General features: G+C 44.5%; 1 protein-coding gene and 1 long non-coding RNA gene across 13 annotated transcripts in view; one reads left to right on the forward strand and one right to left on the reverse strand.

Annotated features, from left to right (window-relative positions):
* ESRRB (estrogen related receptor beta) overlaps positions 1-8,340 on the forward strand; it is a 123,290-nt gene extending 114,950 nt beyond the window's left edge. For all 3 annotated transcript variants that reach the window (XM_042813317.1, XM_042813316.1, XM_042813320.1), the window contains one exon: positions 3,916-8,340. In XM_042813317.1, coding sequence (XP_042669251.1) covers positions 3,916-4,160 — 245 coding nt within the window. In that variant the 3' untranslated portion in view covers positions 4,161-8,340. The remainder of the gene's footprint in view (positions 1-3,915) is intronic.
* LOC122157554 overlaps positions 1-16,763 on the reverse strand; it is a 156,554-nt gene that overhangs the window by 46,468 nt on the left and 93,323 nt on the right. For 6 of the 10 annotated variants that reach the window (XR_006167940.1, XR_006167937.1, XR_006167938.1 and 3 more), the window contains 2 exons: positions 7,695-7,783; positions 6,080-6,271 (listed from right to left, as the gene is read on the reverse strand). This is a non-coding gene — a long non-coding RNA (uncharacterized LOC122157554). Of the gene's footprint in view, positions 1-837; positions 902-6,079; positions 6,272-7,694; positions 7,784-16,763 lie in introns of all 10 variants that reach the window. The other 4 variants (XR_006167945.1, XR_006167939.1, XR_006167946.1 and 1 more) reach the window with 2 other exon arrangements.

Consider the following 16,763-nt stretch of genomic DNA (forward strand, 5'->3'; position numbering starts at 1 on the left):
CGATTTTCTACACTTCATAACTTTTGATTCATATGAATTGCTATCTACTTCCCTTTTTCAATTTCTCGTATATTGCTTTTTTACCTCTAATTGCTGCCTTTACTTTGCCACTGAACCAGGATGGGCAGATGGCCAAGGCTACCCTTTCTCTATATTGTGGGATGGTGGTTTTTGGCTATGCAATCAACTCTTGATAAAAAACCTGCCTCCTGTCTACCAAGAAGGTCATGGGATTAAACAAGGAGAAGGGCATCTCAGAGAGGCTGAAGAGTTAAGGCAGTGTAGTGACAGGGTGACAGAAGAACCACACTGGGACATTTGTCTGACCCGTGTTTGAGTGGACTTGTTGTAGGACCTGAGCCTTGATGCTCTCAAGTTCTTCATGGTGCAAAAGAAGCACTCTACTGATACTGTCACTGTGCTGTCGGGACTAAGCCCCATGTAAGCCTTATGGAATAGTCTGCAGTAGTAGAAAAACACTGAGCAGAACAACCAATGCTTCAGAGTTCTTCTTTTAGCACTGTGGAGCAAAGGAACCAAGGTAGAACTCAGGAAACATAGGCCCCACATGAATGGGAAAAGCCACTCTAACTGCACTGATTTGTTCTAGGTACAGTCAGGTAGCAGCATAAGCCACAAAAATCTTGCTTTGTTAGTCTTACTGAAATATGTGAAAGTACATGTACGTACACACACACAAGGAAACTAGATAGGACAAGCTGTATTCTTCTAACATAACCTTCACATTCAACCTTTGCATTGTATTAATACATGTTATTATTCTTAGTATATTTTTGACATGGAATAAACCTGCAGAACCTTCATGTACGTACTTACATGTATGCACAGCTGACTCCAAGAACAGCAGGCATGCAGACTGTCTCTGGGCCAGCCATTAGCTCTGTGGGTCAGAGGCAAGGTTTAAAGCTGAGCGTTTAGATTAACACCTGTGTTACTGGAACTGGTCTTTTCTCCTTGCCTTCCATAAAGATAAATTTCTGATTTTCCCCTTTTTCTGTTGGATGTAATTTCTCACGCAATCCAGTTTCCAGGGAGTTTCCACTCTTCCATGCAGCTCGATGCACGTTGAGCCTTTGTTTCTAATAATTAAAGTGAATGGAAACAGGAGTGGCAGCTCACTCGCTGTTCGCTAGAAGGGAAGGTGACAGTAGGTGCAGTGTTGCTTTGAAGGAACTGCCTTGCCCGAACTCTGTCTGATATCTAATCATCACTGAAATGCACCAAGGACTCCTCTGGTGGGACTGGCACCAACCAAAATCTGCCTTTACTGAGTACTTTTCAGAGAGCAGAGAAATTAATGCCCCAAAGCAGCAAGCAAGGTCAAACAATGCAACGTCAACCATTTTTTGACAGAGTAGGTGTGCTGTAAATGTCACCTGTTACAGTTTAGAGACAGCATTCCCATGTTAAGCATTTCTAGATCCTTTCGCCACAAGAATACAAATTGATGATGCTGTGCATCAAAGAGCTCTCCAGGTTAGCATACAGCACATGTCCAGCTGAAGACGTCCCAGACTGACCAACTCTTATTTCTCTTTTTTTTTTTTTTTTTTGTGTGTGTGTGTGTGTGTGTGTCCATTCTCATACCTGCTCTATGTTCCATGTCAGCCGTGCTGGAGAAACAGGCTTCTAACACGAAGCCTCTTATGTAGGCCTGCTGACCCTTAGGAACATGACCAGGCTGCCTCCAGAGCACCTCAGTGCTCTGACAGCTGTAAAAATTCATAGCTATTGATTTTGTAATTAACAGTTTATCAATGCCATTGACACCAGCTCATTGATGGCTTGAAAGGAAATTAATCCTGCAGTGTTATTTTATATTTTGCAGTCAGCTGCTGATTTTGAGCATCTTTCAGCAAAGAGTGGGAGAAGAAGAAAGACAGGCCTTGGATCTTTATTTCCCCAATTTGTCTCCATCTATATGCCTGGCTATTTAGTGCTGTTAGGGTCTCCTCACCTTACAGAGGCCTGGTAGCATAAGGGCACAGCTTGAGCATTGTCTACTGCACAGCAGAAGCAGCAGCAACCCCCGACCTGAAGCATGACTTTACTGTGCCTCCAGCACCTACTGGACTCTGTAAGCTCTGACAGGAGCTCTTGCTTCTTCCCTCGTGCCCCCAGCCAGAAGGACACACATAAAGGAGGAAGTGTGGAGCATATTTCTCTCTGAGTTCCACTTCTTGATGCTTCTATTCTCCAAAATCACCTCTGCAATTTGTAAGGAAATGATTCTCCTAACGGTGTATGGAAATTCTCCAGAGGCACCACCTGCTTCTGGGAGAATTTGCCAGGCTGTTTCTCCGTCTCTCCCTTCCTCCCTCTCTCCGTTCCTTTCTCTCTCTTCCTTCAGAATCAACCTCTGGGGCAAGCTCAAGTCACTATGATGACCCACCAGCCCTTTTCTGGGCTTCATTGCCTGGTCTCTTGGCTACAAAAAGCAAATACAGCAATAATGATTTTTTCCCAATATGCATCTTGGAAGTACAACCCTTTTATATCCCCTAATTAGTGCATTCCTTCTAAACATCTTTTTAAACAGCTTTCTTGTTAGACATATTATTTTCTTGGCTGTTGTAATACTTTATGAATCATACATCATAAATAGCCTCTACTGTACATGTATTTTATGAAATTCACAGTCTCCAATTTGTGTTGAGCTCTCCATAGAGATTATGTGTATTTCTGGAGAGATTCTGGCATTTCATCCAGCCTTCCTCCTCCTCTATTGCTGTCAGACTTGGGAAACAAGTCCTCACATTTGCGTTGGATGCATGTAGGCTGAGCAAGACACTGTTACACTGCAGAGCCCAGCTAGAGTGGCAGACAGGTGCAACTGTATGTTTATTCTAGCATCCCTTTGCTTCTGCTTCTAGATTCATTGCCCCATGGCCAAAATAGGAATCTTCACCAGTGCGTTCAATATTGATTAAAAGTCTCTGACCAATGAAGACAAGGCAACAGTGTATAACTCTGTCAGGATTGTGAGGCAGAAGCAACTATCAGCAAGATGAAAGGGAGAAAACCTTCAACAACATGGTGCTTAGCTAGCTTCTCTAATCTAACATCTCTGTTGTGGCGCCCTCTGCCATCAAGACTTCCCCACAAATTTAGCAGTCTGTGTTAATCGTCGGTGCCTCAGCTTGACCCAGGACTGGGTCACTATCAGCTGCCTTTGCCTCAGAGATACACCGAGGTGCCATGCTGGCCTTGCACTCTCTGTTAGCCTCTCCAGCAGCCTGGCAGTCTAAAGGAAGAGGTTTTGCAGGAGGTGCAGATTTCTAGAAGGACTGAATTGGGAAACTCTGGAGCAGCTGCTGGCAGTCTCTGAAAATAGGGGCATATGCACAAAGGTGGGGCTGGCAACACCCCTGGGCACACTGACTGTGACCTGCTGGGGCTTTTCTGTCTTGCTGACACCCTGAGCAGCTGCATGGCAATTAGGTAGTTTAGACAGATGAAGCGCTACAGCAGTGTTAATTATTCTTAATGAGATTGCTCCCAAGCGGCAGCACAGCAGATGCCGCCCCTTGCAGGGTGACTCCCCCGCAGGAGCATGGAGGGCAAGTGAATGTGCAAGTCACAAAGACCCCTGGCTGACCCCCTGCAGCCTGGAGTAACCAGCAAAGTGGGCACACAGGGCACAACGTGTCACAAACCCCAGTAACATTTCTGCCGTTCCTGCACTGCTAGGGCCAGCTCCTGGGCCTGACACTAAATTTCAGCACCTGCACCTGCAAGCAAGTTGGATTTTTTTCCCCTTACAAAACAAAAGAGAAAAGCAATTTATTTATAAAAAAAAAAAAAAAAAAAAAAAAAAAAAGATCTTTAGCTGAAATACTGGAAACTGTTTCCTTCCTCATGTCCTGTTTGCTTTCTCTTCTCCCTTCCCCCCAGACTCTATGCACATAGAGGACATGGATGCGGTGCAGAAGCTCCAGGACCTTCTCCACGAAGCCCTGCAGGACTACGAGCTGAGTCAGCGCAACGAGGAGCCCCGGCGAGCAGGGAAGCTGCTCCTGACCTTGCCCCTCCTGCGGCAGACAGCCGCCAAAGCTGTGCAGCACTTCTACAGCATCAAACTGCAGGGCAAGGTTCCCATGCATAAACTCTTCCTAGAAATGCTAGAGGCAAAGGTCTGACAGCCCCAGTGCCAGCCGACAATGGCCGGGGAACAAACTAGAAACAAAGATGCAGACAACGGAGCAATCCAAACAGCAGCAGCAGCCACCGCCGGCTTTTATCTCCAATCATTTATTATGGAAGAATTATTTAATGTCTATCTGTCGGCGTGACTGCAGAATCTCATGTACAGGAGGGGGAAAACTCTTTTAATCAGTCACCTGTTTCTCTTTTTTTCATTTGTTTTCTCTGTGGAAATACCAGAATATGCTCTTGCACTTGCTGAGGCGGTCGCTGGGGCTCAGCCCCTCTGAGTGATGTTGCTCTCAGCACTGTGCCGGCCGCCTGGTCCCCAGCCCCCTCCACCAGTGCTGGAGAGGGAGTGGGGACTGAAGCAGGAAGAGACGAAGAATAGAGTCAATATAAACTTTATCTGCTTGTGGTGTGAGGGGTCAGATAGAAAGGGAAGCAGCCAGGGTCCTTCATTTTGTCACCTTTCTGGCTCTAACGATAGGGCAGATGCTCCTTTGGAGAAGAGCAGTACTGGACCTCTCCTGATCAAAATGGCTGCCTCCCAGGCTCCTCTAGCGCCAGCTAACACTTGTACATACAGGCCCCACTTCTTACCGGGAAAGATGCTCCTAACTGTGTAAGATACCCTGCGACCTTGTACAGCGTGTCATTACGCCTGGCTAGTCCCTCCCGTGTGCAATCCCCGCAGGACCCTGAAGAGGCAGGATGTATGTCCCTGAGAGAATGCAAGTCTCCCAGGTAGCGAGAAAAACAGATTGTGGTGTAAGCTTTTGTGCTGGGTTGACTTGATAATCTCCGCATCCTTTCCTATGTGGTGCTAACTACAATTCTTCTGCACTTTTCGCCCTGTAGTATATAAAACCTGCCTCTTCAGTGCAGCTGAGTGCCATTTCCCACTCGTTCCTTGTGGCAGAGAGCACAAGGCTTTGTCTGCATGGTTACCACCCAAGTATAAACACACCCCAAACCAGGGCTTGCCTAGACTTCATTCAAGTAATAGATCTTTGCCTCCACAGAGACTTAGGCTTATTGCCAAATACTAGTTAGAAATCAAAGGAACTGCTTTTTGGGGGAGACAGCTCCTGAGCCCAAGAGACTGCTTTTTTTTTTTCTTCGTTGTTTTTTTTTTTTTCTTTTTTTGTGGCAGCCTAGGCAAATAAGCTTAGAGGTTGGCGTGGAACCCCCAGATCCAATATCCCAACTACTGTCTTCCCCTGCCTCATCCCATTATCCTCAACAGAGCAAAAAAGGTAGCATGAATTATCCCTGGACCTGGTAAGAGGTTCTCTCACTAATGGAAGAAGAGATATATCTGACCTCAAGGTGGTCAGAGAAGAAGTGGTGGAATGTTTGTTTACTCATGTCACTAGGTTTCTACTGTGTCTGAGCCTTAGTTTAGCTCAGCTGGTTAAATCACAACTGCTGCATTCTCAGTATACAGAGGGGATTTTGGGTGGCTTGAAAAAACTAGCTTGGCATTCTGTGAGATTTTATTTTTTTGGACACTTTGATCTGAGCCAGCCTGAGCTGGTGAGAGAATGTATTGACTGTTTGGTAGCGAGTGGCATGACAACAGAGCTGAGGAGAAGCGTCTGATCTGTATTTGAGACACCACTGCCTCTGCTGCCTCTTCTCAACCTAGGCTTACGTTCCTGTATAACCCAGTGGTGTGACCTGCAAGGAAGCCTTCCAAACTGTGGAGTGTGATCAGGGAGGTACCGGGTGCTTGTTTTCTACTGGAACTGAACATGTATCTCAGTGCAAAGCTCAGGCTAGCTCAGAAACTGGGGAAATTTCGCTGCTACTGAGCTCTCAGCTCATGTTGCTAGCCCTCTGCTGGTCCTTTAGTTAGTTCAGTTCCATCTCCTCTGAGTTCTCCCAACACTATACAGTCATAGCTACTCACCCATTCTGTACTCACTACATAAAGGAATTCAGTCCTGCTTCAGGCACATTAGTAAGCCAGCAAAGACCCAGGAGTCAGAAGGCACACGGGAGCTGGGATTGTTTCCACACTCAAAGCAGCAGCAATTACACAGTGGCCTTGTGCTTGAACAGATACCTGTGCTTCTTTTCACCTTCACCCTCCCAGAGAGAGCTGGGGAGAAAAACGATAGCTTTTGGTTGCGCTTACAATCTCTGTATCTATCTGTGAATGAGAGGGACCAAACTGAAATGCAAGCCTTCACTAGAGCCAGTTTGCAGCGTGTTGCAACCCGGCAACTCTTTCTGGCTGTGGCATGAATATTCTCACACACTTGCTGTGCTGTGCTGTTGTCTCTAAGCAGGACTCACTTGACCACTGTTGCTTCTCTGCTGAGTCCCACTCAGCTGCAGCACACTGTGTTCCAGCCTGCCTCACAGCTGTCCCAAAGTGGGCTGAAAAGTTCCTAAGAAGCAAGTCTTACTCTGCTGGGCCCTGGCTGGGAAGGTCATTTAAAAAAAGTTCCAGGGAAATCTTCTCTAAGTAACCCTGCTTGAGCAGGGGGGTTGGACCAGAGGACCTCAACCATTCTGTGAGTGTGGAAAGACTCCTCCAGCTTTGTTGAATTTGAACTTGGGCTTGCTTTTCAGAACAGAGGGGAAAATAACCTAGAAAACATGATTGTAAAGGAGGGCTGCTGAGTTACCTTCTAGCTAACAGCGACTGCTGTCTATTTAGAGTGTGCAGGCAATGGCTGTGTTGGCAGAACAATATAAAGATACTAAATTCATTTTTTTCCTGGACTTTCTTTCTCCATTACAGCTGCATAATCTTGGAGCCCAACTGGATATCCCCTCATTGCTTGAAGGTAGTAGGCCTGGAAATTTTGCTGGTTTGCTTCTGAAACAGGATGGGAACTGAACCAGGCAGTAATTAGCATGTATTTATCTCTCTATACCAGGGATGCAAACTGTTTCCCAAGAATGGGGACAGAAACACCTGCCTAGATTTAACCCTTAAAAGGCTTATACCATCTTTAGTTGGGAAGCAGGGCAGGTCTCTTGGCCTTTCAGACAAGTGCAGGCTTCACGTGCATCTCATCCCTTTCCAGTTTCTCTGATCTGCTGTGCCTCACTAGTACCAGCATGCTGCCACAAAAGAGGAGCATGTCCAGCTACACAGCAGGTCAGGCTTGCAGAAAAGGGTGACATCTTAGTGTAGTCCCCTCAGTAAAGTTTGACATGGGAAATGAGGCTTCAGCAACTGCTTAGGTCTTTGGATTCTCATAGGCTCTTACAAAGAGGTCTGGAGATGTGGAATTCAGGCATAAACTGGGAGGTGGGTTCTGGTCAGTGTTTCTTATGCCATTCATTTGTAATATGGGGCTAACAGAGTCAGCTCCATACAGCTGTCCTTTTGCATGGGGCAAAAGATGACAGTTTGGGCCTCAATTTCTGTGACTTAAAGAAAAGCAAAGCTAAACTGTAGAGGTAAGTGTGTCGGTGACAGTGAATAAGCATGAAGCTGACATGCAGCTAGTATGGTAAAAGCAGCTCTAGCCCCCAATATGCACGTGCAGATAGCAGAAACCACGTACCTGTGAGCCACTGCGAAATGGCAGATCTTCCCAAGTGACCAGTTCTTCTGTTTTGGGCACATTCTTCTCCGGGAACAGCAGTCTCTGGCCTGTATTGCAAAATTAATTTCATGGGGATCAATTAAAGGAAAGGGTAAAACTACACAAAAATGAAGTTTCTGGGGAAACTCGGGCATTACATCTCGCTGCAAAACTGTGAAGTTACAGGAAAGTCCCCTGCAACAATCAGAACCTCGCAGTACTGTTTGCACTAAGGGGGCATTATTTTTCTCTTTGTCAGCTGTCATCTTTTTTTTTAAACAATTAACAAATTCACCAGAAACATATAAGCAGCTATTAGAGGGGAAAATCACTGAAGAAGACCCTAGAATGTAACTTGTTGAGCTTTTATTACCAATTGGAGCTGAGAAAAAGTGCTTCCACTTTGTATCCACAAGCTATAATCAATTGTATGGCCGATTGTATGTTCTTGTGGCTGGCTTATAGAGGGAAGCTAAAGAGACAGAGGCTGTGAGATTGATGCAGGGAGTTATAGACAGTGAAATAAACAGTATCTACTTAACTATTATCTGCTCCTTAAAAAAAGAAAGAAAGAAAAACCTGTGAAATAAATAAATTGTATTCTTGTGGTACAGGTCATTTCAAACAAAACAAGAAATAAAACACAGAAATGTAAAAACTAATCATGACAGAGTAATGTTTATTGTATTTAGAAAATGCTCTGTTCTGTCTCTCAGGATGCACAGAGACCCACTGAAGGGGCTGGGGTGGGGGAAGGCCTCATTTGTGAGTGCTACAGAAGGGAAGGGAGAAAAGTCCAACCTCTCATTTAAATGCCCTTATTTTGGTGTTTTCCTCTATCCAGAGAAAAAATCTCCAGTAAACTTTTGACATTTTTTGAGATCAGCATGGCTGAGGGCTGGTAAAACAGACACTGTCGTCAGTATCTGGCACAGATTGGTCTCTGCCACTCACTCATTTTCTCTCCACTGGTGCAAGGAATAAACATGAGCTAGTGATGAAAAAGCCTTGAAGTTGTTCCAGTGAAAAACAAAATCTCTAATCATAAAATACATCATTGGCTTAAACCCAACAGTGACATCAAGAGTGTTGCAAGCATTGCAGCAGCTGCCCAGTGCTGATGAAGTGGGTACAAGTGCTGAAGTCATTGATCTGGTGGTCAGGAGTTGCAGAGGGCAATCTCACTTCTGTGTCAAAAAGCAGAGAGGGAAAAACGTTTCTTTAAACCATGTTCTTTAAACACATTTCTCTGTCTCTCAAGTTAGAGGCACGTTTAACTGCTGGAATATGTTCTTCAGCTCCAAATGTTAAAACAGCTTGAGGTAGTTGTTTGTGACTGCCTGCACCCAAAATAAAATGAAGACAACCAGTGTCTTCCTCCTTCCAGCTAACGTATCAAACAGTTAATGAGAGCAAATATTAGGTACAGAAAACTTCAGCGTTCAACTTTCCAGTAACAAAAAGTGGCAGAGTTTTTGCTTTGAGCCTGTTTCTTTACAAAGCCATTGCTATCAACTTGAATGACACCATGGAAAAGCTTGACCATCTCTGTCTGGGGAACAGGAGGAGAAACTGAGCAGTGTTGCTGGGGGGTGGACAAGACAGAGGATGGTAAGTCACAAACGAGCACTGAGTTTAGATAGCCCAGCAAAACACAGCAGCTCTGGTTCAAAACATTGCTGGCTAGGCAAGCCAAAAACAATGACTCAGAGCCAAAAGAACTGCAGCCAGAAAGTCTCTTTACATAAGTGCTAATCAGCTTTGAGAGGACCAGCATGGTTACGGCCTTCTGTGGGCTTTGTTCCATAGGGCTTAGGTAAGGCTAGAAAGAGCTTCAGCTCTGGGAGTAGCAGTATCCAAATAATGACAAGCAGGAGTGAGGTCACAAGAAAGACCAGAACCGGCCAGATGCTCAAAGCACCACTTGTAAGAACAACGGAGACAGACAACAGCCACCACTGACACATCCCTGACTGCTGAAGAGTTCAGTGCTTCACTGAACCCTTCCAAAATCTAACTGGCTGCATGCTGACACAGGTTGGAAGTCTTCAGCAAACGGTCTCTGGACAGGACACACTGCGTACAGAAGCAGCTGTTCTAGCTCAAATCACAGGGCCAGGTCCCTCTTGCCAAAAAGGGCCAGCAGCAGATGACCACAGAACAAAAACAGGGCACTGAGGTATAAAACTATAGCTCCTGGCCATTTACAAAAGCTCCTGAAGATAGAGATGAAGTCTCTGCATTTAACCACCCCTGCTGACTTTTCTTACATGGATTTGTCCACCCGCTTTTCGAGGTGATACAAGCATTCAGCCTCTGCAGCAGCGATGAGTTCTGTGGATCACTGCTAAAAGAAACAGCTTCTTTGCCTGCTGTGGACATGCCATCAGCTATTCTTATTTCATGCCCTTACAGCTTGCATTAGAAAGCACAAGGAACAGTCCCATACTCACTTTTCCCTACCATTCACACTCGTCTAAATCTCTCCCAGTTTCACCCTCTGTCACTTCTTTTCAGGGATGAAGGACAGCTGCCAGCCTTCCCCCTTCACTGAGTACACACTGCACAAATTAAATTAGAAAAATGGGATATTGAGAAAGGCAAACTTCTGCCTTGGGTGAGATGCTTTAAAGTACAAACACTGTCCCCATCTGAGAGACATACAAAGCTCTCTTCTTGTATCTATCCACACACAAACATTCACTCACCACATCTCTTAGCTATATTTTCATTCACAGCCCTGCTGAAGTTCACATTTACTTTCAAAACAGCTCACAGACAAGATCAGCCTATGCAAACCCTACTTTCCTAACCACAACAAGGTGGGTGTGGCCTTTTTTCCTCCATCTCAAATAAAGACACCTCAGCCTTTATCTGATCCAATCCTTTTGTCATAGGAGAAATGGATTTTTAAAAGAGAAGATCTTTAGTGCATTCTTTGATGCATCAAATAATAGATTTTTTAAAAATTCATTCCTTCCTATTGCACTATAAAACTTGATTTCTGTTTAGAAATCCCAGCTTTATTAGTAAGTTCACAAATACCTGACTACTGCTTTTCTGAAACGAACACACCGAGTGTGCCATCAAGAGGCTCAGCATCGAGTGAATTACTTTGGTGAATGAAATAACCATACATTTTGTTCTCGGATTTCAAGTGGCATTACACTTTCAATATGCTTTATGACACGGCCCCCGCATAACTGCAATCATTGAATAATAAAAAGCAGAACAGTGATCAGATAAGGAAAAGCCATGACAGAGCAAACTAAAAGCACTTTACCTAAACCTGCAAGAGTCAAATACAAAACAAGGCTTCATTTAATAGATGGGTTAGAACAAAGCAGATAAATCATGTTTTTACTCCATATGCCAATTAAGTCAAGTGCAATATGTAAGTTATGAATAATCTCTCTGGAGTGAAGAGTGTTGGATTTGGAAGGAATATAATCTAACTGAAGCCAAAATTTTAATCACCTTCAATAATTACATTTCTAGTATTTTAAATTCTTTTCTGTTGCAACATTGAAAGCAGTCATTTGTGCAAGTAATTTTCCATTACCATTTACATTATTAAATTCACACACTTTTGAACCAAACCCTTGTATGTACCTTTTTTGCCAGTGGTTAATGTTACTATAAGTCAACAAATCCTTTGGAAAGGATTAAGAAAGAAGTACAATTTCACCAGATAGTGCTGTACCACTTATTTCCTCTGCCGCTTTTTTCATCCAACCATAACCTTTCAGCAGCATCCTAAGGGAATGATGCTCACGGGGACTGTATTAGCATAGGCATCCTCTTTTCTGAGTGCTATCCTCAGCTTTAAGCACTTGTGGCTGCAGAAAATCCTGCACTGCTACTGCTGCTTCCGTGTATTTCTTCTTTCCAGCACAACTTTCTGGCTGCTCATGATTACTGCTAATGTTTGGTATGGTTTGGTTTGTTCACTCCTCAGACAGCCTCTCTCCTTCTGCCCTCTTCCTGACACACTGCTCAAGTGAGCGGGAAGGATGTCAGTGTCTATTCAGCTTCCTGTGCCAGCTGACCGCACCAAGCTGTTCTGGACCACTTCCATCTGGAAGGAGGGTCACCCAGCTTAACAGGATCCATTGGTAAGGCTCTGCTAAAACGTGCTAGCATTCCAGCCTTGAGAAGAATACAATTCATCAGAAGTGACTGCCTGTATCTAGAGGATGGTTAGAGAAGGGCATCTGCAAACAGTGATACTGACACTTGAGACAGGGCATTCTTTCCTGTCCTTCTCAAGCTTCCTGTGCAGGTAGGAAAAAAGTACAGGCCTGAGACACAGCCCAGTCAGACAGGATCACAGCAACTTCTGTAACAGGCGCAGTTCTTCGGAGAAACTGTGTCAAATCTTCCTGGTCAGTGAAATACCCTGCTTCCCTAGGGCTCCACTGCTCAGTCCAAGAGGGCCTCCAAATCCTGCCTGCGTAAGGTAGCAGAGCCATGCAGCGGGGCACCACCTGCTAATGTGTGTTGTCAGTGCTAGACTAAAAAGGCAGTGCTCCTATGATGCTGTGTTCATTTGGCAAAGTAGTTATTAACCTGAATTGAGTTACAGCAATTACAGAAATACCACTGTGTTCACATTCAGTGATCACAGAAAGCGAAAGCATTTTACAAATAAATCACAAACACCTTCTGAATATGTTTAAAATGAGCAGTCAAAAGGAAAGGACAGAACCAGGACTTCCCAACTGTGTTTCTCAACTTTTTTTTTTTTCTTTTTAAGCAAAGAGACCACTCAGCCTTTCCAAACAAAAAATAAAGTGCTTGGACTACTTGGTGTCCCATGTACTTGTCAGCTATAAAGAAGAGCAGGGGATAAAGAAAATCTCAGCAGATAGGCAAATAAGATGTTTCAGTTTTACAGAAATTATCAGGTGATTATTTTAACAAAGAAAATCTTATATAATATTTAAGTAATGGAAAGGCAGATGTGACCTCTTTTCTGCAGGTCTCTGCTAAGCTGCAAAGCCTGTGCTGCAAGCAGGGTAAAGCTGCTGGAGAGGAGTGGAAGCTTCCTATCTAAGTGCACACTGAGTGGCTGAGACTGGATCAGCCCACTGCCCAGCACAGCTCTCATTCCTGCACCCATGGCTGTGCCAGCTCCTCAGGCTGGGGCTTTCCTTCCCATCCATGGCTGCTCTGCGCGCAAAGCATCTGTTATCCCCCAAGGCATGCTGCTTACAAAAAGGTTTATCCTGAAAAGTGGCTGAAACATCAGAGAAGTGTTGCCTGGGACTTCTCAAAATATTAAGATACTCAACTTGAATCAGCTTGGACTAGAATTTGAGAATCCTTTTATGTCTTGTCTTGCTTTTCTCACAGAACATGCCCACAAAAAGTGGTATTAATGATGCATTCTGGAGTTTGTCATTGCTGTGTGACCTGGAGTGTGCTCGTAAGTTTATTCTATCAGTTTTCCTGATATTCTTATACATTAAGATAGCACAGGATAGCCTGACTGCTGCATGTGTTACTTATCCGAATGCAAGGAATAAATAAATTACCACAAGCTGCCAGTGAAATACCATGCTGAGCACAAGTGCTGTCACCTCTTTGGTGCAAGGTTTTCTGCACTGCTGGTGGCTTTTATCCTCCCGTGGGCCACAGCACTAAATTTTCACTGAGCCTGGCCCTCCACTCTCTGCAGCAGAAATTGTTCGCCCAACAGATAAACACTGCTCCTCTCAAAGATGAAGTGAGTCAAAACCAAACTGCAACAGAAACTGTCTGGGCTGCTGTGTCTACAGGTAGTTGCACTTCATTGGTGATATATGAAGAGAGAAGGGCTAGCATGGGCTGGGACAGTAATGCACAAGGTGAGCAGAGATGGTGTCATAGAATCATAGAATGGCCTAGGTTGAAAAGGACCACAATGATCATCTAGCTTCAACCCCCCTGCTATGTGCAGGCTCACCAACTACTGCACAGAGCCACATCCAGCCTGGCCTTGAATGCCTCCAGGGATGGGGCATCCACAGCCTCCTTGGGCAACCTGTTCCAGTGCATCATCACCCCCCGTGTGAAAAACTTCTTCCTAATATCTAACCTAAACCTCCCCTGTCTCAGTTTAAGACCATTCCCCCTTGTCACCCCTATCACTATCCACCCTTGTAAACAGTCATTCTCCCTCCTGTCTATATGCTCCCATTAAGTACTGGAAGGCCACAATTCAGGAAAATGTCCTGCTGACATCTCTGCCACAACTGAGAAGTGAGATAAGCTCTTTCATGAGCATCCATCAGGTAGGTGGCTACCCAGCAAGTCAGAAACACACCATACCTTTGAAATGACAAGGAGAGGAAAGGTCTGAATTATAACACAAAAAGAGCATTCAGCAGTGTCCCAGGAACTCTGTGCTCTGAAAAATCATTTCTTCCTTATTAGTCTTCTCCCTCTGTAGTCCCATTGTAGTTTGTAGCACCTCTCAATGAGAAGGGACAGGGCTGGCCATAACATTATTTCCTTGCCAGTCCACACCATAGGTACATGCTTATTTCTGCTGGGAGACTTCTCATAACTAGGAAGGCTGCTGCCTTCGTGCTCACACATATTTTGAGCTTCCAAGGAGAAAAAAATGAGAGAAATAGGAGAGAGAAGAGAAAACATGACACAGCTTGCTACCTAACTAGTTGGCGTAGCTGGCTTTATCACTTTGTCATCTGGCTGGCAGGAAACCACGACACAGACATGCTTTGCATCAGTGAGAGCGCAGTACACAAACAGGAGGCCAACAAGCTCCTGGCCAACTAGGAGAGAAGCAACCACTAACCATGGAAAACACTCAAATCACTTTGTTCCTCACCTTTGCCCTCAAGATGACTGACTGTGCTGCTCTTTCTGTTCCTAGAATTAATTTTGTTTAACATTCTAACTTAACAACTTTCATAACTATCATGACTTTGTTTTCTTTTCCAGCTAAAAAATCAGAGCTCCAGAATTTTTCTGAGTAGATATTAACTCCCATGCATCCACATAATGGCAATACAACTCAGTTTTACTCAGACTCCTTAGGTCTAAATTTTCCTGTTTGGATTTCTGAAAAATTAAAAGACCCCTTGAAAGGTCATTACAGTGCTTCTTTTCCACTTTAGTCCCAAGTCCAAGTGGATATTAGGATTTATAAATTTTGTGGCATTTATGACCTGGGAACTGGAGCATCTCTATGCTTCTCTCTGAGTTGCCACACACCTAATGCCTTACAAATCCGCAAGGGGATGGGAGCACCAAAGCACCAACCAGCTCTAATTACCTCTGGAAGCAAGCTGTCACTCAAACAACAAAGAAATTTGCAGTCATTTCTCCTAGGCCACATCACTGAGCACTCAGACCATCTGAATACAATACCAAATAGAGCAAGACGTGGGCAATATGTTATTTGTGCAAAGCTGAACTTGTCACATTCGTAAAACTAATATGGTATGGCATGAGATGAAAGGCCATCTTCTCCATAGAGCTCCCACATTCTATGGAGCAGGCAGTCTGTGCCCACAAATGAAGTGCCTAGCTTTGTAAAACTAGGAAGTTTTCAGACTCAAAATGGGCAACGAGCAGCTCATTGCAAGACCTCTGAGATAAGCACAAGATGAGAAATGAATGACAGAATGAGTGAAATAAGTATTTCCTCCAAGCAATTCCAGATCTCACTGGAGCACCAGCAGATCTCTATGAGTTTTGTTGAAAGTGATGAGCCCTAACCAGGAGCAAACCAGGAGCACCTGCAGACCAAAGGGCACTGGCAGCCTCTGTGAGATGCTCTTTCTGAGACCTCTGTACGAGCGGTATAAGTGGCTTTTATTATCCTTCCTCCACAGTCATCCCTGCCCTCCACAGACAAATAGGAAGAGTGAGTGCAGGCCTCAAGGAACTCTGCAGCCTAAATCCCAGGTAAGTCTTTGCAGCTGTTCGAAATGTGTTACTTTCTTGGCAAATTCCCTTTTGCTTTGAAAGGGAGGAAACCGCATTTAAAATAAAAAGAAAAAAAAACAAACAACCAGTGATCTTCGCAAAGCAAGCTGCATTCCCTTGTTACATACCAACCCTATTCACCACAGATAGAGTCACTTTGTTCCTTTTGCCTTTCCTTCAAGCATAAGTTCAGCTCACCCACTCCTCAGTAGACATGGCTCAGGACACCATGCCAATTCAAAAGTTCATTTGGACATGTCTATCAGTAAAATCCTCAGGAGAAATTGAAAGAAAGTGGCATCTTTGCTTCTTTTGACAATTGGTCAAGGAAGGTGTATTTATGTGTATATATACACCTACATCTATGCAGTACTGCCCAGTACCTGACCTTCCTGATGGAAAGCCCATTGACTGCAACACTGCCACAAAGAACCAAACTGTCCACAAGCAACTTCACAAGCCAAGACACACAAGAGGCTTTCATTTCTTCCCCTCTAAACGTAAGGTGGAGTCAGTGACCTTCCCTTCATCCCGTCTGAAACTCCCCTTGGGGCAACAGTAAGGCCATTTCATGAAATAGAAGGTATGCCCTATGTTGGCACTGGAAATCCCACTGAGTGACAGGGAACGGTTCCACAGCAATTGCTTTGTTTAAAATGCAAAATGTGGATGTGTTTAGAGGACGTATCAGCATCAATCACTGTATGCAAATACTGCCTGTGAAGAAGAGCTTCCCTGTAAGTCATTCGTCGCTACCCTAATCGAGTTAACGCCAGTGACTGAGGGCATGTTGAACTCTGATGGGCTGCTGATAACACTGTCCCAGGAGAAGATTAATAAAAGGCAGCAGGAGTGCTTAATCTGACCAGGGCACAAAGTGAAAGGTGAGGAAGGGGGGGACAGTGATGTCTTTCTCTCTTGCAATCACTGCCTATGGCCACAGACCAGAAAAAAAAAAAGAAAAAAAAAAAAGAGGGAGGTCAACAGTCAGCACAGACAACTTACGCTGACTTGTACAGGAGACACTGCTGACTTGCAGTCTCTAGCTCCCTTCACAGAGGGCACATGGACACATAAAAGGTATGTAAGAAAAGCAGCCCTGTTGCTAAG

The sequence above is a fragment of the Centrocercus urophasianus genome, unplaced genomic scaffold (genome assembly GCF_019232065.1).
Source record: "Centrocercus urophasianus isolate 14NV4802_14NV808 unplaced genomic scaffold, USGS_Curo_1.0 seq_14, whole genome shotgun sequence".
NCBI lineage: Eukaryota > Metazoa > Chordata > Aves > Galliformes > Phasianidae > Centrocercus > Centrocercus urophasianus.